At 41.3% G+C, this 21,198-nt stretch overlaps 1 protein-coding gene across 2 annotated transcripts in view; it reads left to right on the top strand.

The window, feature by feature from the left end:
- Nucleotides 1-20,141, top strand: part of ARHGEF26 (Rho guanine nucleotide exchange factor 26) — a 112,654-nt gene extending 92,513 nt beyond the window's left edge. For both annotated transcript variants that reach the window (XM_074963748.1, XM_074963747.1), the window contains exons 13-15: nt 18,162-18,229; nt 18,771-18,875; nt 19,863-20,141. In XM_074963748.1, coding sequence (XP_074819849.1) covers nt 18,162-18,229; nt 18,771-18,875; nt 19,863-20,005 — 316 coding nt within the window. In that variant the 3' untranslated portion in view covers nt 20,006-20,141. The remainder of the gene's footprint in view (nt 1-18,161; nt 18,230-18,770; nt 18,876-19,862) is intronic.
- The last annotated feature ends 1,057 nt before the right edge of the window (nt 20,142-21,198 follow it).

Raw genomic sequence — 21,198 nt, 5'->3', positions numbered from 1 at the left:
TGACTGCTGAGCTCTGCTCAGTACCTACAGCTCAGCCCAAGACTGTCACCTGCACCAGAGCACACACTTTTAAAAATAGGCAAGGGCAGTCCTGACAAGCCAGGAGAGCTGTTGTCCTGCTTTCTGTCTCCTTCTGTGGGCAACAGGGCAGGAGAATGTGTGGCTAGTGAGACTTCCCCTTGTGGCGAGAGCAGCACAGACAGAGGAAGCTGCAGCTAGATCCCAAGAGGGCAGAAAGAACAAAATGCTAGGTGCCTGGCTGCATCCAAAGGGCAGATTCCATGGCCAGAACATGAAATTCTGCAGCAAGTTGGCAAAATGCCAAATTCCACGTTCAATTCAGTGAACAAGGACTTGTAGAGGGTGCAAGGCTCTGTGTATATAAGTCATTGCCTCTGGCAGCTTTACCAAAGCAGAATCTTTCAGAATGGTCACCGAAGGCTCAGGTGAAATATCACTCACAAAAAGTTTTCATGAGAGTTCAAAGTGAAAAGTGTTTTCCTTATTTCCACTCCTGCAACTTTCAACATCAACCTTACCCAGATAATTTTCCACTGACTGCAGCCTTAAGTCCTTTTTAAAGGTGCCAACGTGTATATGTTCAACAGAGATTAACTAAATCTGGCTAGGTGATGGTGGCCATTGTACATGCAAACAATTTTATGCAGGGTGTTTGGCCTCTTAAAACTAATTTTTACTGCCTCTTCCTCAAGATCACAATCCCGATTTACCTGATCTTATCGGTCTTTGAACAGTTGTTACTTCTCCAGCTGATCATGTCGATCAGACTTCCTCAAGAGCGATTGAGGACAAAGTGGTTTGTTACTCCTGCTCTTAAGGGAGGGCTAAAGTTTGAACATTAAGGGAAAACCCTAATGAGAGGTAATATCTCTATGTCTGCCTCTGGATAAATGAAACAATTGTCAAAGTTTGACTCACAATTTATCAGGCCACTCTGTTTTATTAGCAAAGCTGCTCTGCTAATACATTTAGAAGTGAGCCCCCCGAGTGGGGCTTGTGTCTCTTAATTTATACAGCTTGCTGGAGAACAAGTTGCAGAGAAGTTACAGACAAAAGAAGAAAAAGATTTTAGTCACCACCCTTCGAGATCCCGGAGACCAGTCACGTATCTTCAATTACCTGCCACGCTTAACAATCTCCTTTAACAGCTTCCAGTTAACTTAACTAATTGCCCTTCACACCTTCCATTCTGATGCCTGCTTCTTAGACGTGCTGGCTCTATCTTAATTGCTTCTCCATTCAAAAGCTAACTGTCCCTACATGTGCTCCCTCAGATACTTTGTAACATGTTTTGGCATGCCCTCTCATATACAATGTATCCAGCATGTCCCCTTATACAATGTTATACTTATACAATGCTATACTTCCACACACTTCACTACTTCACTGTCTCTTCTTTCAGAAGCATGAAAGAGTCAAATACATATTGAAACAGAAAATACTGTTATGTTTTAAACCATGGGTCATGCATTCTTCTAGTGATGATAACCCCGCAATTAAGTGTAGGAGGTTACTTTATGTCAAACTCATTGTTCAAAAGTTGTAAGTGATTTTTGCCAAACCTCTCTGGCCACAAAACAGGATCTAAAAGTGAAATTAATTTTAACCTAGCATACCTCAAACCCACCATGCTGTTGCGGATGTAAACTGTGGTGAGTTGGCCTCTGTCAGTCAGTGACTTTAGCAAATGAAAAAAGGCTTACATGTCTTAGCAGTAGAGTCATTCTGAGGATACAAATGTTAGCTGTTAAATATTTCATCCATCTAAGGCAGGGGGTCTCATACTGGGGCTTGTGACCCCTCAGGGGGTCGTGAGGTTATTACATGGGGGTCGTGAGCTCTCAGCCTCCACCTCCAAGCCCCCTCTTTGCCTCCAGCATTTATAATAGTGTTAAATATTTTTTAAAGTTTTTTTAATTAATAAGGGGCGTCGCACTGAGAGGCTTGCTGTGTGAAAGGGGTCACCAGTACAAAAGTTTGAGAACCACTGATCTAAGGGCTTGTCTACATGAACATTTTTTGCCACAAGCTTAGGTGTGAATCTACTCTGCACTAGCCTGCCATGCACTAACTGTCCATGTGAACCCTGCAAATGTGCACTAATAATTCGTTAGTGTGCTTTGATCAACCCCACTTTGCAGTGGGAGAAAATTAAAGTAAGCTCCACACAGAAACTTAGTATGAGGCAAGCTAGTATGGGGTTGAGTTGCCCAGCCTGCTGTGAACTAAATGTATACAAGCCTTTAGGTAAAATCTAGGCACAATCTGAATGTTGTTCATGAATGGTGTTTTGTCAGAGATCTTCAGGTTTTCCTGGACAGTTTAAAAACAGAAGGTGGGTGAATATGAAATAGAATTAAATTAGAGAAAAGGGAATATTAAAAAGAGGAAAAAATAAAATATGGCGGTGGATGGCGTGAATGAGGTGAAAGGGAGAAGAAGAAAAGTGTCAAATGACACAAAAATGGAGAAGTTAGTGTTTTCAATAAAGGAGCATAAATAAAATTATACTTCATTGGCAGACATCGATCTCCATGCTTTGAGGAAAGATATGTGATGGGTATTTTGAGCACTTACGTTAATATGGATATTACTGCCTATTCTGGATTAAAAATTGGGTTGGAGATGAAAGCAGAATTCACTAGAATTTATGCACAGCCTTCTGGCTGATGGTGGCAGGGCCTAGGAGCCTTCAAATCAACCATTTTTCAAGGAATAAATCTGAAAATATAACTGTGTTGGCAGAGATATAGATGGAGCTGGGCTCCATTTATCCTGCAGCAGAGAAGGGCAGTGGCTGCTCATAAATCATTACCCTACTATAAGAAATGAGACAGTTAAGTTTGAGTTAGAGGAGACCCAAAGAACCATCTTGCTGGCCTTCTCCAAAATCCTTAGTGTGGCCATAGATTCATGGAGGCACATGGTCCACCGGATAGAACCCAAGACTGGCGGTCATGAGACCTGAGTTTTGTTTGCTCTGCTACTATCTTTGTAATGTGATCTTAGTCAGTCGCCCCTTTGTGTCAGAGTTTCCCATCTGTGAAGAGCGGATAACCCTTTCCCACCTTCGTAAGACACTTTGAGATGTGTCTGCTTTTAGGTGGATGAAAACTGCCTTATAACAGCTTGGTGGAAATGGTGGTGTTTAATTATCACAGTGGATGTGAGTGAGTTACATTATGGACTTCAGGGGGGGAAATTGCTTCAGGGGCACAGTCCAAGGTGCTAAACCCAGCTGTTAGGAGACAATTTTCATAGTGAGATGTGGGTGAATTACACCACTTAAAGCCATTTTCTTATACGTTCTGTAAAACATACCTATGTATATGAAATATTTTTTTGCATTGTCAGAAACTTGCACTCCTGTTTGCTACAGGTTAATCTGCTATCATTAACTCATTTTTATAGAGAAACTCTTTTTAAAAACAATAAATCCAAACTAGGCAGCCGTTGTCTCATATAATCCTGTCATGAAAGGATTGAGTAATTATATATCTCTGCATTTTATGACTAACCATACAGCACACAGTTGATTACATTGCACTGAGTCTGTGTAAACAAACTCTTCTTTGTGGATGTTTATTCACTGGTTATACTTCAGTTTGGTAAACAGCCTTAATAATGCATGTGATCGTATTTGTTGTGTTGATTCTGAAATATGTTAGAGGTGCGCTAAGTCCTTGAACCCAAGATTGAGCCCCCCCCCAATAGTTCATGGAGGTGTTCTGATGTCTCACATGAGGAGTTGTTTCAAGAAGGAGCTGTGTTAGTTCACGGGCCATGAATTCAGAATAAATAGAGCTTTTTTAAAAGCCTGTAGTCCATGGGTATAATTTTTAAAAGGAGAATAAATATAGGATAAATAATAGTAATTTTTTTGTAGCTGATTTCCAGCCGAGACTAAAACTTTACCTAGTACTGGGAAAATACATTCAGTCCTAAGAATCAGGGATGCAGAGGTGGATTAGGGCTTTGTGGGGCCCTGGGCCAGAGCAAGTGGGCGCCCCTTCTGCCTGTAGTCCCCCCACTCCAGTTGGGAAATGGGGTCGGGGCACGGGGGCTTCCCCTGCTCCCTGGCAGGAATGCTGGGTGGGCAGAGCAGGGCAAGCCTCTGCACCCTGACCCCATGCCCTAGGAGGAGTGCCAAGTGGGGCAGGGCAAACCCCCGTACCCTGACCCCGTGCCCTGGCAGAAGTGCCAGGTGGAGCAGGGCAAGCCCCTGGGCTCCGATCCCACTCCCCAGCAGGAGCAGGTCGGGGCGCAGGGGTGCCTCAATTGGCACCGGCCCCATTGGCCCGGTGGCTAATCCACCACTGCAGGGATGTACCTCCATCAGTGATGCAGTGGTTACTTGCTCTTAACTCCTCCTTCATTGGTCTTGTGTGCTGGGGGACAAGGGATATTGAGTGAACGAGGTAGAATCCCGGGTACTGAAAAATCTGTCTGTTATGAGATACCACAGTGTTTGTATTAGATCTTGGTGCCAAGAAATCAGAATGTCTGTGCCATGAAGATTGTCAACTCTCCAGTCACTGAAACAATGGCATAGCTCTAGGTATGAAGACCGCTACTCAATACCCTTACTAGCAGAAGTTACTTCAGGCTCTGATGCAGTAAGAGAGCAGGAATAGAGTTAAGGAGGAGAAAAAACGACATAATCAAAACTGATTTGCATATGAAACTAGTATGTTCTGAAATAGAACCTGGTTACAACTGAAGCATTCTGATTTGATGTCAGTAATTTCATACCCATGTCAAGAGCCCCCACTGAATAGTTAAATGACTTTGCAGTTTGTGTTATATAAGCAGCAAAAAATATGCCAGGCAGTACATCTTGTGGTGGAGGGATGGGTATGTCTGCACTGCAGCTGCATGTGAGCCAGTCCGGGTAGACAGACTCGTGCTAGTGGGGCTCAAGCTAGCACACTAAAAATAGCCATGTGGATGTTGCAGTTGGGGGTGGAGCTAGATGAATCCGTCTACCCTAGCTGGGAGGCTTGCTCCCAATCCCAGTGTAGACATAGCCTGTTTGTCTTGGATGGTTTAAGGAGTGAGATGGGAAACCAAGGTGTGCAGTAACTCCAGGAATGCACTGGTTATCATGCCTCAAGGCCTAAAACAATTGCCTGAGATGATCTAAGAGTTTGGCAGCAACTGTGCTTGCTTCTGAAATGGAGAAGAATCACTCGGGGGCGTATGCAGGTCTTTGTATTGTGCTTTTCCTGTCAGGAGGCTCTGACTGGAAGTGTTTCTCAACCTTTTTGATACTAGGGACAGGCTTGATGCCTTCCTAAACTGTGTCAGGGAGATCTCGGGGACCAGCTGTTGAGAAACACTGGAGTAGGGCATTTATAAATGGAAAACTCATCTAGTATTTCCCAGACACAAGGGAGTTTTCAGTCAGAGGGCCAGATCCTTAGCTTATTTAAGTCAATGTAACTCCATTGGAACCTATGTAGCCATGCTGATTTACACAGCTGAGGATTTGAACCGTAATGTTTGAGCACTTACAGAATCCATCCAGCAATCTATTGCAAACTGCAAATATATATTTGACTTAATTTATTGGCTAATTACTTGTGACTTCTTCAATGAGAAATGTAAACAGATGCTTTTCAACACACAACACAATAGGGAAAATCCAGATTTTTTGTTTTTGTTCAGATTGTGTTCAGGGGAGAGAAATCTCAAAGTTCATACATACTCAGTTGTGATATCCATCTATCTGTCTACAGTATCTGCCCTGGCCACTTGGGCTTGGGCTACACTTGCAGATAAGAACATAAGAATGGCCATACTGGGTCAGACCAAAGATCCATCAAGCCCAGTATCCTGTCCTCTGACAGTGGCCAATGGCAAGTGCCCCCATCTAATGAACAGACAGTTTATCATCAAGTGATCCATGCCCTGGCACCCAATCCCAGCTTCTAGCAAGCAGAACCTAGGGACACCATTCTTGTCCATCATGGCTAATAGTCATTGGTGGACCTATCTTACATGAATCTATCTAGTTCCCTTTTGAACCCCATTATAGTATTGGCCTTCACAACACCCTCTGGCAAGGAGTTCCAAAGGTTGACATGTGTTGTGTGAAAAAATAGTTTCTTGTGTTTGTTTTAAACCTGCTACCTATTAATTTCATTTGGTGACCCTTAGTTCTTGTGTTATGAGAAGGAGTAAATAACACTTCCTAATTTACTTTCTCCACACCTACCTATTATAAAATCATGATTTTATAGACCTCTATCATATCCCCCTTAGTCGTCTCTTTTCGCAGCTGAAAAGTTCCAATCTTATTAATCTCTCCTTGTACGGAAGCTGTTCTATCTATACCCTTCATTATTTTTGTTGCCCTTTTCTGAACCTTTTCCAATTCCAGTATATCTTTTTTGAGATAGGGCAACCACATCTGCACACAGTATTCAAGGTGTGGGAGTACCATGAATTTATATAGAGGCAATATATTTTCTGTATTATTATCTAGCCCTTTCTTGATGATTCCCAACATTCTGTTCGCTTTTTTGACTGCCGCTGCACATTGAGTGGATGATTTCAGAGAACTATCCACAATGATTCCAAGATCTTTCTTGAGTGGTAACAGCTAATTTGTAGAGCGCTGGGAGTTAAACCAGCCTTCAGAGACCGCAGCAGGGAAAACGCTGCCGTGTATTTACACTGTCAGCTGCAAGTGCACTGGTGTGGCCACATTAGCAGCTCTTGCAAAGCCACAAAGAGCAGTGCATTGTGGTAGCTATCCCAGTGTGCAAGTGGCTGCAGCATGCTTTTCAAATGGCAAGGGAGGGAGTGTGATGTGTGTATGTGGCAGGAGAGACAGTGTGTTTTGGGGATCAGAGAGTGTGTCAGCATGCTGTCTTGTAACTTCAGACAGCAGCAGACCCCCCTCCCCCAGCCTCTCTCTCTCTCACACTCCCAGCCGCAGCATTCCACAGTAATGGCTTGCCTTGTCCCGGAGCAGATAAGCAGCCGGCTGTCAGAAACGGAGCTTTGAAAGGGGATATCCACATGCCTGCAGCCAAGTTCAAAACAATGACAAGAGTGGCCACTTGACTTCAGGAGATTATGGGATGTTTCCGGAGGCCAATCACAGCACAGTAATGCAACACCTTGTTCACACTGACGCCTGGGCGTTTCAACCAGGGCACATCAAGCTTTATGCTTCTGGTGGAGGTAGATTACTAGGAGTGCTCCAGCTGCAGAGTCCAGACGCTTTACGTGCCTTGCCAGTGTGGACACCTCAGGAGTTAGGGCGCCCGGGGCTGATTTAATGCACTCTAGCTTGCAAGTGTAGCCAAGCCGCTCGCACTTTTTGCAGCAGTAAGTGTATTAATCCTGGTCAAATTCTACCTTGAATAATTTTTCTACTTAAAATCACCTTTTGTTGGAATATATTCCATTCTCACTTCCTATCCTAGGCATTATATACTATTGATGATTGCTGTTAAGTGATTGCTCTATTTCACAAATGCTTTGTTTCACCTGTGTCACTGTAATACAGTGGTAGACAAAGTCATTTGTACATGTATCTAGTGAAGTTTTCAACCCAGTTTGGGGTGCTCATCGATTAAAGTTGATACTTAAATTAAAATGAGTATCAAGCTTTGTTATCTTATGAATGTTTTAATTTTTTTGTTGTAACATAACAAAATTGATTAAAATTGTAAATATAAAAGCACTTCATGTAGTTTTACACGCATTTTGGAAAGTTACAATTAATACAATTCCTACCAGTTATTAGCTGTACATATTGCAGGTTGCAGTACAGGGCACAAATGTGCCTTCATTAGGGGTCTGATCCAAAGCCCATTGAAGTCAAAGGCAGTCTAGGTCTACTCTCTCCAAGAGGAATATGCAAGCCAAAAAACCCACCCAAACAACCCTTTTGTGTGCATTCATCAAGATGAATCACAAATGCTTGCAACTGACATGGACAATAGAAATGACAACACAATATATTCTTCAAAGTAGACAAGTGAATCTGGGCTGTTTTTCAACTGGGATAAGTCTGCTGAATGCTAAGAATTAGTGGTAGTTTGCAGTGTTGTTGTGGCCATGTTGGTCCCAGGATATGACAGAGACAAGGTGGGTGAGGGAATATCTTTTATTGGACCAACTTCTGTTGGTGAATGACACAAGTCTTCAGGCTCTACACCCAGCACTGAAGAAGAGCTCTGTGGAGCTCGAAGGCTTGTCTCTTTCACCAGCAGAAATTGGTCCAATAAAAAATATTACCTCATCCACCTTGTGTGTCTCAAGAATTATCAGCATGCTTGATCAACATGCAGTAAATTATTCAGATTTAATTTTGTGATTTTTTTTCCTCCCTAGTAATTGAAAACCCTTACAGAAAGTTTTTCCTCTCATAACAAAGGGAGTCATGGTGAATGCAATCAGTAATAAGCCATCCAAGTAACCAGTCTTTGAGACAATTTGATGAATGCATTTTTTCTTTAACTTTTCTGCCTCCTTTCCTGCCTGCCTGTTGATGATTTAATCAACATCAGAAAGTAAATTGACAGTCTTTTTATTAGGATAATTCTTTATATCAGTGAGAAAATTCAAAGCAAAAATCTGTGGGGGAAGCTTGCAGGGAAGGACACAATCATATTAATTTACAGTCAGCCATAGTGGTTTATCTTCACACAATTTGAGGAGAACGCCATATAATCAGTCTAATTTGGGAACTGTAGTGCAGATAGTAAAAGAAGTAGTTTTGAGTTATAATTTGCAACTACTGACTGTTACGTTTAAAAGATTAATTAGATTGATAGGACTAATGTGTTTTAAGAAGAGGCAGAGCAAATGATTATCAACTTTTGTTATGCTGATTATTTATTGGTTTCTGTGTACTATGTTTCTAAGTGGTGTGCACTGTTGAATCTGTCCATCCCTGCTATATTTCTCCATTGATGTCCTTTGTTATAATTTTGATTTGATTTAGACCTTATAAAGGCATCAAAATTACAAGGATATTTGCCTTTAAGCCACTAGGTTTGTATCTTGCAGAGCTGGCTCTACCATGTAGACAAAGCAAGGAGACACCTGGAGCACTAAAACAGTTGACAGTTTACATTGGCAGCAGAACACAACTATTAGGGATGTTCCCAAAGCCTGTCTTCTCCAAAGTACAGGGCAGAGTGAAATACATATACAAGTCTTATGTTGTGGGGAAGGACTATAGCTCCATACTCAGTTCTACCACTTATGGCTTATTGCATGCTAGGAACATAGGCATTCTCCAGGGTCCACCGGTGCCAAAAATGTAGGTGGAGTGTTCTAATCAAAAATATAAAGTCTTGATTTGTTTCAGTGTCTCTTTAAATTGAAGAATTAGCCTAGTGGTACTGAGTATTTTTAACAATTTGATTTTGTGCAGATTTAAAAAAGAAAAAAGTTTGTATGCTAATACTGCTACACAAGGCCAGTTCATGGCTTTTCACAGCTCATGCAGTAATAATTTGGATAACCAAAGCTCTTTCAATAATGAAAGAAGAGGAAAACAAGTAAGCGCCGTAGGGAAGGGATTTAGGTCAGAAAAATTAGATCTAAGTGTCTGAGAATGAGGAGGAAGTGTAGGGTTCACTGTGTATCCCACCAAGCCAGGCCTCTACTCCTGTCACTTCACTTTCACCCTCTTGTGCATGTATTGATAGTGGGAAGAAGTGAGTTCTTTTGTGAAGTCTCTTGTTCCTTGAAGGATGGCCTTAGCAATTCAGTCTGAGCTGCAACTTAAATCTCCATTTGGGAGGGGTTTATTTTTGTTGTTTTTCCTCTAAATGTAATTTATTTTGGCCATTTTCAATCTGTCATAGCACATGAAATACAATTTTGAGTTTAAATGCACAAAAATGCTTCCAGAAATTTAAGTGTTATGTCCAGTACCATGGTCTAATTGTTTTAGATATTCTAAAGGAAACTAATAAAAGAGCTGGGGTGTTGCATTACAGAAAGTGACTGTAATTGTAGCTGTGTCAGTCACAGGATATTAGAGAGACAAGGTGGTGAGGTAATTAGCTCACCTACCTGGTCTTTTTATAAAGTGGCTAAAGCACATGACCAGACACTAAGTTTTATTGCTTTTTGTTTGTTTTTCAATCTGAGAGGTAATGTGGACTACTCCGATTCCTATCCACTTGACAACACTGGTTTAAGTATTGGCGCAGAGGGCTGGGACTCCAGAGATGTGGATTCTATTACTGGCCCGCTGAGTTAACATCTTCTTGCTTAAGTTTACCCATCTGAAGAACTGGTATGATATTTCCTGCCTTGTGCATCTTAATATTTGTAAATATTCTCTGATGAAGGATAGCATAAAGTGGTGGTGGTTATAATTCCTTGCATATATCCAGAGAATAAGTGCATACAGTAAACTGGAAGGGTAAATAATATGCATTTATTTGAAAGCATGAATGTCTATTCATCCAAATGGGTTGGAGCACTAATAGCTCCAGTCTCTGAGATAACTAATGCATGTTTTAAAATCTCAAAGGAAAGAATTTTTCAAAGGCAAATTAAATGTCAAGGGCCACATTTTCATACTCTCCCTAACTGCATTAATAAATATTGCAGGCACACCTGTTTGTGAAATTTCATATTTGCCTGTGCATGTTGGATAATCAAGGAACCAAAACTGAGCAGAAAAGCAGGGAAAATTGCTGGTTTTATGAAGGTTGCAATTCAAGACCCCCTTTCGAAATGAGTTCTGAAGTTCGTAACTAATACTGACCACAGTGACACAAACAATTCCTCTGCACCCTTAATTCCTTCTGAACCTCTTCCCTCATTGGTGTAATAGAATATCAGTCTTAACTGTTGGTTAATATTTTTAGCATCTTGGCATTTTATAAAATTAGGTCTAGACACAGACTATAGTACAATCAGGAGCTGTGGCAAATCACAGTCCTAATTTAAGATGTAACAGATTAGGAGTAACAAAAAAAATGTAATTTTTGTTCTTGTGACTGATTTGTAGAGTATTATTTACCACAACGCTTGGAAGATACAGCATTCTGTTAAACAGTAGTTGCTGTGTTGAAAGAACTTTGCATAGTCTAGGGGAAGCAGTGATAGAGGTGGTCCTTGTTCTGTTGGAGCTGTTTCAGGGAGTGTTCTGCTTTAGACAACAGCAACAAATAGTGTCTTGTTCTCTCTGGTACAAATCCCTGTGAGAGGCCATCTCTGAGATGCCATTAGCATCCAAGCCGCCCTCCACAAAAGTGAAAGATTTTATCTGTCTCACTGGACTGTAAAGACTGGAGGGAACACATTAAAACATTAACCACACAATGCTCCGGGCATATCCGTGCTTGGAAAGTTTTACTCGTAGATTTGCTTTCAAAGTTTAGAATAACCCTGAAAGAAGCTTTAGATCATTAATGATTCTTTAAAGACCTCATTACTGTAATCAGAGGATGAGTAAAACATGTTCTGGAATGACATGCTTCGTGGCAAAAACTGTGTGCTTTTTTTAGTTGTTTGGGGGGGAGGGGACGTTTAGTAAAACTTTACTATTTTTTACTAGTTTGTGTTCTTGACAATTACAGAATTACTTTGTTATATGGCACTAGGTAAAAAACAAAAATGCCAATACCACAAAGTTTGGTGGGAGGAAGAATCCAGACAGGAATTTGATAGCAGTCTACACTCTCTTTTAAGACTGGATGCTAAAAGTAGAGAAAGCAAAGAAGGAAAATATCTGCACTAAGCAGGCCAAACTGAATGGGTTAGAGATGCTTATAGGTGTAGAGATCGCTGCATTTCTAAATGTAATGCATTGTTGTTAATTCGACGATGCACTTAATTTCTCAGCCACAATTTGGTTGTCTGGCCATTTTGCTTGGGGCTTCAGCCCTGCGGGAAGTGCCTGCCAGGCCTCATGGCTTCAGCCCTGCCCCTGCTGAAGCCCAAGACCCCACTCCCCACTGGGCAGAAGGTCCTACCCCACCACCTCACTGTAAGGCAGAGGTCCAGAGCTCCTCCCCCCAGTCTGGTAGGTGGAGAATTGGAGGAGTGTGGGGGGTTCTGCAAGCTGCACTTTAACTGCCCCCTGAATCTGAGAATGTAGCTGTGGAAGTTGAGGCTGGGAAAGTTGTTAGAGATTAATTCCCTGTTCTAACAAACTGATCAGGGCCTGCTGTAGCCAGCAAGTTTCCTGGAAACAATAGGCATTTTTCAGCTGCTTATTAAACGAAATCTAGGGAGAGAAAATTGGGTGCACATAAAATGTTTGGGGATTGGTAATGTGAAAACATCTTGACAGAAAAACTGTACATATGCAAATAGTTAACCTTGTATCCTTTTTAATATGTTAAATTATTTCTTTTCATTCTGTTTGGGATTGGTTGTTGGATATCATCATTTTAGGCCACATCGGGACTATGGGTGAAGCTGAGGTGGTGGGGGAGCTGCTGTTATGAGCTGGATTAAACCTTGTTATGGGTTGAGTTAAAACCCCATTGAGATTGATAGGTGTGAACTCACCGTTCACTTAAGACAGCTGTAAGCATACGCCTCCACTAAAACAAAAATAGTGTGTGAACTGACCAGGTGCTTTTGCTGAGTGTTGTTTTTGGTATGGGTCTGTGTGTCGGAAAGCAAAAGAGACTGAAATATAGAGGGAGCCCGCCTGAAAGCAGGGCCCTGCAAGAGAGCTGAAAAGTGTGTGCTTGGTGCTGTGAGAGAGAGAAGCTGTTTCCTGCTATTTGATTCCTTCTGTGTTCAGAGAGACACAACTTTGCACATTCTTTGAAAATAAACAAAACTGCATCAAAGGCATAGCTGACTATCACCAATTTCTCCTCCCAACTGGCACATCCGGAGGGCCCCAAACTGTGACTAGCCACTTGGGTCAAAAAAGGGAAACAATATCTATAAAGAGCCATTCATCAGAAAATCTAATGTGCTTTTTAATGAGCATTATTAAAGTCCATCTCTTACACATTCTTCTTGGGATAGCTGTAAGGCTCCTGCCACCGACTACAATTATTTAAATTAAATTGTCACTTAGAATTGGAAAAACCATTACTGGCACTGGCATCTATTTTTTGTCTTTATTTCAACTCACCTGGTCACCACACTGGCTTCCACACAAGACTAATCTGACTCTTGACACCTTATTTGAAAGTTTCAGAAGAGAGTGCATTTCAGCTTTTGCACATTGTTCAAAATCATATTTGCTCTTTGTTTTTATAGTTGGAATAAGTTTAGAAACATTTTCTTGCCTAGATGGTATATGCACCAACCATTGCATGTTTTGTTCTTTTCTGTGTACAGTGCAATGAACTGAGAGATTAGAAAGACGCTAATGTTTACATTACAGCGCAGTCAATTACCATTTGTTATTTCTCTGAGCTGCCTGAGAGGAATGATAGGTGCCATGAAGATAATTGTTTTCCTATTAAAAATGTCTACAACACAGTTATAAAAATGGAAAATATGAATCCGTAAGCAGTATGTTTTTCATTTGTTAAAACCAGGTTTAAATTAAACCCATTCAAAGCACACTGAATACACTCTTCTATTAATTTTAGAGTGGTGTATTTCAGTTTAGCATAAACTTGCTTCTAATTAATTTAAGCTGTATCAGCATACTCTAGAATTATGTTGATTTAAGAGTGTCCACAAAGGTTTTTGGGTCAATTTAACTAAACTGATTTTAAATCATACCTTTAGTGTGTACACAAGGCCTGAGATAGAGAAGATCTATTTTTTTCCATTGTCCTATACCTTCTATTGTTCACACCTGTGCAAAGTGGGTGTAAAATGCCACCAGATCAGAATGGTAGAGTTTTACACTCCTCTGCACAGCTGTAAATGACTACACAAGTTAGTGGGGTAGTACAGTACAGAATTACAAATGATGAAACAAAGATACAGTATTCCTGGACAGAGTGCTAATCTTCTTGAAGCTAGTGGATCTTTCTCTCATTTTTGTTTTAGTCATCAATATGTGATCAGCACTTGATGATTACCTTGTCTGTGGAGGATGACAAGCGGGCTGTGGGCCATTCATGTATGGAAATTTTCAGTGGAAAAGGGAGGAGTATTTGTGATGCAATAACTTTTTAAAATGTTAAAATTGTGTTTTTACTTTCTATATTCCAGAGGACAATACAAATATTCCCATGCAAAATGGCCTGAAGCCTATGTGGGGAAAGAAGGATTCTTCAAAATTTTCTTCCAGCCAACAAGTGCATTTTTCTAATCACAAAACTACCTAGAGCTGGTTGGAAAACTGGGGTGGCAGGGAGCAGGTGGCCAGGGAAAATTTCTACTTTTTGGCCAAAAAAACCCCCAAAACCAAGCCCCCAAACTTTCATCTGAAAAACTTCAATCTGAAATGCTGCCACAGTGCCTCATAGGAGTTATAGTTCAGATGCCTCAAACTCCTATTCTCTATTGGACAGTCTCCATCTCCCTTGAGGCAGCACCTCCCCTCTTGCTGAGCCGTTGTTGTGCCTCATGGGAGTTCCATTTCCACGGTGCATCATGAGAGGTGGAGTTTGGCCATGGAACGTGGCCCATAGAGGAGAATGAGAACATGAGATACAGAAACAATAATTCCTACAAGGCACCGTGGAAGCATTTCCTAACGGAAATTGTTTGGTTTTCAGGTGACATTTTTCACTAAATATTTTGGCAAAAATCCAATATTTCATCAGAAAATTTCAACCAGCCCTACTAATATCCCATTAACTTGCTGAATTTAATGTACAATATTAAAATATTATTCATATAATATCTAATTTTTGGTCATGTATATTAAGTTGGAAGTCCATTCCAACTATTTATCACTCTGTAAATTAATACCTCAAATTCTTTCAACAGATGTTCTCTCTCTCTCTCTTTCTCTCTCTCTCTCTCTCTCAACTAAACCTTTATCCCCTAGTTCTGGTGTGCCCAGCAACCACCAATAATCAGGATTAATTAATAATCAGGAGGCAATAACCCTCGTCTAAATCATGTCACCCTTGAAGCATCTTCTCTCAAAACTAAATAATCCTAATTTTGTCAATCTAAGTACAACTCCGTATTCCATTTATCCTCTTTGTTGCCTTACACCATTGTGTCCTTAATTTAATCATAATTTTCTTCAAGTAAGGTAACCTAAACAACACTATGCCCCCAAGGCAGTGTAACCAATGCTTTGTAAGAGAGCACAATATCATTAGACTTTTATTGTATAACCCCCACTTGAGTCAAGCCAGCATCCTGTTAGGAGGGTATAATGGAAAGGACTTGTGGGACAAATGTATTCTAAGGAGGAATTTGCAAGCCTAGAATATGGCATGATAGATTAGGCAGCACAAGGAAGCGCTCAAATGAGACGTTTGGGAGGTGTATAGGCAGCAAGATGGGGATCTTGAGCACATGATAGCCAAAATGCAGGCAGTGACAGAGTTGTACAGAGCTTTGAAGGAGATGGGTGCCCAAATCAGAACTGAATCTTGGGGCTCTGGTTCATATTTGAGATTTTTAAACCCTACAGTTTGGTTTGCATAAAGGATTTTTACTCACAAGAGAAAGGGGAGCCAACTGTAAGGCTTAGGTTCCAAACACCTCAAAGTTCACATCCAGGATTATGTTTCATCACCATATCTACTCTGAATTTGACATGGGAGGTTGAGGGGATGCCAGGGAAAGGGTTTCAAAGACTTGGTCCAAATGTCAGAAGACGTTTTTAGCGGCAGCATTTCAAAAGACTGGGGGGGAGCGAGGGGAGATTTCAAGATGACATTCTCTTTTCTGGTGACCTTTTCAGACTGCCCTAACGCTTCTGTTTTTCAGTTCTCTTGATTTCTTATTCCCTTGAAAACAGTTTTTGATGTACTGAAATATTGTATTAGTTGATAAACCTCTGAGCATGTTGCCAGTTTCATGCACATAGTTGTTCATCTGAAACATGGAATATAAAGGCTTTTCATCTTTTTCATGTACAGTAACTGTTTTTTAAAAGTAATGTTGATTGCAGATTTTAAAAGCACTCTAACCTTTTACTGAAATGCATTGAGGCAGACACAGTGGAGAAACAAGGACAGACACATGCATGGAGTGAAGTAACATGATCCAACTTTTATTAAACTTTAGCACAGGAGGGGGGCACTACCTGCCGTCACCCCTGCTGTCCCCCTACAGACATTTCATTGGTTCCAGTGTGGAAGTTACATGGCTCCTTCCCATATAACCTGTAAGTTGGGTAGGCTCTCCTCAGCATACACCCCTGGACTTGGCTCTCTCTGAGTCCTAGCATCTTCCCCAACCCACATGAGGAGAACAGAGGGTGCTGAAGGGTGAGGACCTTGGCCTGCAAGTGCCACAAGATCTCACCTTATCCTGTGAGCCCGAGGCCCATCACCAAAATCCCAGGTCTTTTACCTCTGGGAACCGTTCATTTTATTCTCTTAACCACACTGGTAACTGGCCGCAAGTTGCAACACATTAACCACTCAACCCCCAAGTTACCTGAGTTAGGTTCCATGCACATTCCTGGCTAGGAAGTGCTGTGAAGAAGGCAAAAAAACTTTCCTGGTCCTCTGCCAGTTGGCCCATGTGAGAAAAAATTCCTTACAGACCCCCAAACAGCTGATCAGCTAGACCTAAAGCTTCTGTCAGGCTGGATTCTGACAGGTGGGTAGGGTGGCCTGCTGGAACAGAGCCAAAAGAGGCTCCACATGGCCCCCGTGCCGGGTTAAATACTGGGAGCTGGGGAATGCTGGCCCAATGACTGCCAGAGACGACCCCCCCTCACCTCGGTGGCCCCTCCCCCACAGCTGGACAATGATTGCCAGAGACTCCTGGCAGGAGGCGCTACCTGGTGTCCCTCAGCAAGGGTCTCCCTTGCTAACTGCTGGGACTCCCTTTCATCACTGGCCCCATCAAGTTCCCCCACCCATTGAAGCAGGTGGGTGGCATTTTTCCTGCTGCCTAAACCATCTCAGTGTGTGAGACTCCCTTCAACAAGACAAAAGAATTAGTTTAACTGAAACAGTCACACTTTGTATTGTACCAAGGCATGATGCGTCAGATTCAGACCTTAATTTGTCAAAACCCAAATCCATTTGGATTTAATTATTATGGCTCTGCTGTTTATTTGGATATCGTTTACATAATCTCTTACCATTTTCCTTCATCTCCTGTCCATTACCACTCTTTTACCCCCATTTCACACACACACACACACCCCCCGCCACACACACACGCAATCCCCTCAAAAATTGTTCTGTTAGCAATTTGTTCCTTTGGGAGAACTGTGTGATACTTAGAATCTAATTATTCCTCTGCCCGTCTCTTCAGAAATATTGAGATATTCTAGCTGAAATCAATTTTTACCTTATTATCTAGTTCTCCAAGGTTAAGTTTAAATTATTCTTTTATGGCACAATTCTGCTCTTGTATGTTTGTGGCACATCTCTCTGACTTCCCAAGTGAGCACATCAGTGACAGAACGTGGCCCTTTCAGAGCACCATTTGATTTTTGTAAGGGACTTGCTTTCCTTTCCAAATATACATCCAGCCAATTGTTAGTTACAGGGAAACAGAAGATTTTTGTCTGCTTACATTACATATGAATGGTGTGCTGTGCCCATTAAATCTGCCAGATATGCTGCATATTTTTTGTGGAGAAGGCTGCTTATAAATACACATTTAAAATGTTATTTTTATTTAAGTTCTGTGGTGTGTGTTAGACTAATAATTAATATGAAGGCCATTAGTTGCAGATACTAGGACAAAGCTTATTTTAATGAAGCTTAATTAAAACAATGAAAATATGCACAAGAGACCATCCTTTTTAGGCAACTTTCTTAAAACAGTTTCCAAATGTGTAGAATGTTGTTCTGTTCCTCCTTTATTGGAATACCACCTCTTCTAAGCAATCCATTATTGTTGGTCACTTAATATGTTTCACTTTACTTGAATCATGAAGTGTTTACAGGAAAATATATCTTGCTATGTTTAAGAAAGCTCTTGACTTTAATTAATTAAAAAAAAAAAAAAAGTAATATGGTTTCTTCCCAGGAGAAAGAAGAAAGATTTAAATCTAGGATCCTGAAAAAGGTGTGATCTCTAGCACTCTAAGGGTCAGGTGTCTTGGAAACTGACTTTGTCTCTATTGGTTGCAGGAGTGAAAGAGCTCGCTGGATTACTGCACTTGGACAGAACAGTGACAGACAGAATGCAGACAGGACAAGTAAGTGAGAGACAGTAAGACTTTTCAGAAACTTAACGTGAAAATAGAAATATACTGCCCCTCAGTGGATAGCTTGAATAAGTGTAGACTGTAAGAATAAATGTGTTTCCTTCCAAAAAACCAAATTATCCAGATTTCCTTTGCGATGATCCTTTTGGTCTAGCATAGCACATATTTGTTGACCTTCTGTGGATGCTGTTTATCAAGACCTTTGCTGAGGAAGTTTTTTCAAGGTTTGTGTGGTACAAGGAGTTATTTTACTTGCATTCATTAAAACTGCTTTGGCCAGTTGTATCAGCCTATTAGTGACTACGTTGAGAACGCAAGCTGATTTTATGTCTGAACCAAATTCATGTTTGTGTGTAGTTCCCCATTGGGAAGCCAGCATGTTTAATGTGCTCCATTACTGAGATTACTTGGGTTGTTTTGGCACATTCTAAAATGGGATGTTAAAATGACTTTTGAGTATGTTGCTTAAATATAAAGGTATTCAGTTGCTTATACACATCATGTGGTTCAGTTTATCCTGTTTCTTCCTCAGCATTGACACAGGTAGAGATTGTCAGAACTTACACTGCAAAGCAGTCAGATGAACTGTCTCTTCAGGTTGCCGATGTGGTTCTGGTTTATCAAAAAGTGAATGATGGTGAGTAAACATTTTTCCAGTTTGCTACCACCAAGATAGATTAGTCAAGCTGGGAAACAGAGTCCTAGTCTAGTATCAGCTTCACAATGAAATGGCGTGTCAGCCTAGAAGACACGCCACAGAAAGCCATAGGTTTAGGCCTAGGTTCTTGAAGGACAGCCACTCTTTATGCAGGCATTGTGGCCGCATTCAAGTACATTTCCATCCAACTCAGAGGATTTGCATAGATAATTAATTTCAGGTGCAGCAATGTGGGTATAATTCCCCCTCCCCCCAAGGAGCCAAGTGCCCATAGAGGAGAAACTAGGTTAAGGCCTCTTTAAATCTCTCTCTCTCTCTCTCTCTCAAGAGTCATCATTGCTTTGTGAGTAATGTATTTGTTGATTTGTCTGAATACTGCACACATTCAAGGTGTTTACATCTTGTGCTGTGCTTCAGTACATGGTGACTGTCTAAGGGGTAATCTTGCAGCATATGAGGCAGGGACTGTCATTTGTTATGTAAATGCTAATCATGTTGGGGCCCAACCTGTTTATTGCTACCACAATAAAAATGTTATAACAATGCTGAACATGTCCTGCAAAGATGCTGAGTACAGTCAACTCCCAGTAGCTTCAGTGGGACTTGAGTGCTCAGCACCTTGCAGAAGGCAACCCTTAGCTTTAACCCAGTTGTTTGACAGTAAAGAGTAAAAAACAAATGGAAAACCTCAGGCTGATTTGTTTGTTTATATTCCTGAGATCCAAAGAAGGTGTGTGGTTTTTCAAATATACTGTACCTTTACTGCTTTATTTTTATTATTCCTAATCTGCATGCACAATGTTTCCAAACAGTGTAGCCTGTCTATACCTTATACTTGACTCATTGTAAACATAACCATATTACAGATACAGTGACAGACTGTGCGTACAGGAGTCTCTCTATAAACATGCCATACACAGTATATTACACATGTATTTATTGTTGCCTCCCCATTCTCCCTTGCAGGTTGGCATGAAGGTGAACGATTGCGGGATGGTGAGAGAGGTTGGTTTCCAATGGAGTGTGCCAAGGAAATCACATGTCAAGCCACAATTGACAAGAACATGGAACGGATGGGACGTTTGCTTGGACTTGAAACAAATGTATAGAGTCCCTAAGATCTGTTTTTTCTTTGCTGCAGGATTTGCACTAAGGGCCCACAGTGGTGGCTTGGTTTTGTGCTTGTTGTCCCACTATAGCTGTAGCGTGGGAGCTGTGACTCACGGATTTGTAAAATCAGTGTCAGGAGGAAGGGCGGGGGGGGGGGGAAATCAGCAGTTCACTGTGTATCCAGGATACTTTAAGTTAAAAGCCCCTAAAAAGTAAATGAACTTCTAAAGTTCCCATAACAAAATGCAGGTGACATCTTTAGATAGTTCCCTCTTCCTTATTTTACAGTGTAAGAGAGCTAACTGAATCCTGGCCTGAGTCAGTCTTATCTGCACTGAATCCTAACTGGGACTGAGCAGTAAGCTCTGGGAGCAGCTCCACATACCTTTGACTTCACCTCGCTTTGTCTTTAGCTGCTGCGCCCCTTTTATCGTTATGTGCTGTTTCCTCACACCTGTCCAACCACACACACACACTTTTTTTTTTTCTTGTTTATTTTTTTAATCATTTAAAAGCACCTTAGCTTCCTCTGGCCAGGCCTCCCACCAGCCGCCCACAAACATGTTGCCCCGCAAAGAAGCAGCAACAAACAACTAATATTTGGGGATTTCCCACTCCTCAGGGGAAAGTTGCAGTGCTGTAGTGCTAGCACCAGATGGTGCTATGTGTGGGGATAAATAGCAGCTCGCTAGCCCCTCATACGGCCTAAAATGTAATCCATGAGCACACACTGCATAAAGTGCTCTCTCCCCGATAAGGCTCCAGAGAAGACGTAGACCAAGTAAAAAATATTCCACTAAATTAAGAGTGCACAGCTCTCTACTTTTGTAATATAAGAGCATCCTTCTGTTGGGTCTTCTCATCTTTCTCCTTGTGGCTCTCTGTCTACATCTATCTATATGTCTGTTTCAGTGAAGGGTTTTCATAACATTAGATTATCTTTTGTGTTAATCCTTTAAAACCTTCACTCCTTGGGCTTTCTCTTCCCAAATGATGGCTTCTTATTTCACACACATGATTTTTTTTAAAAGCTGTCATTTGGAAAGCAGTGATTAAAGTACCTCTATCCCAGCTAACAAAGCTAATGTGTTCTCCAGGGACTGAGAGGGGAAATCCAGAATGGTTTTCTGTTGGTCTTTTTCGCTGATGATGATGTTTTATCTATTCAAGCAGCTCAGATTTTGTTTCCTTC

Source organism: Natator depressus, chromosome 9, assembly GCF_965152275.1.
Source record: "Natator depressus isolate rNatDep1 chromosome 9, rNatDep2.hap1, whole genome shotgun sequence".
NCBI classification, from domain to species: Eukaryota; Metazoa; Chordata; order Testudines; family Cheloniidae; genus Natator; species Natator depressus.
This window is presented reverse-complemented; position numbering and strand designations above follow the sequence as displayed.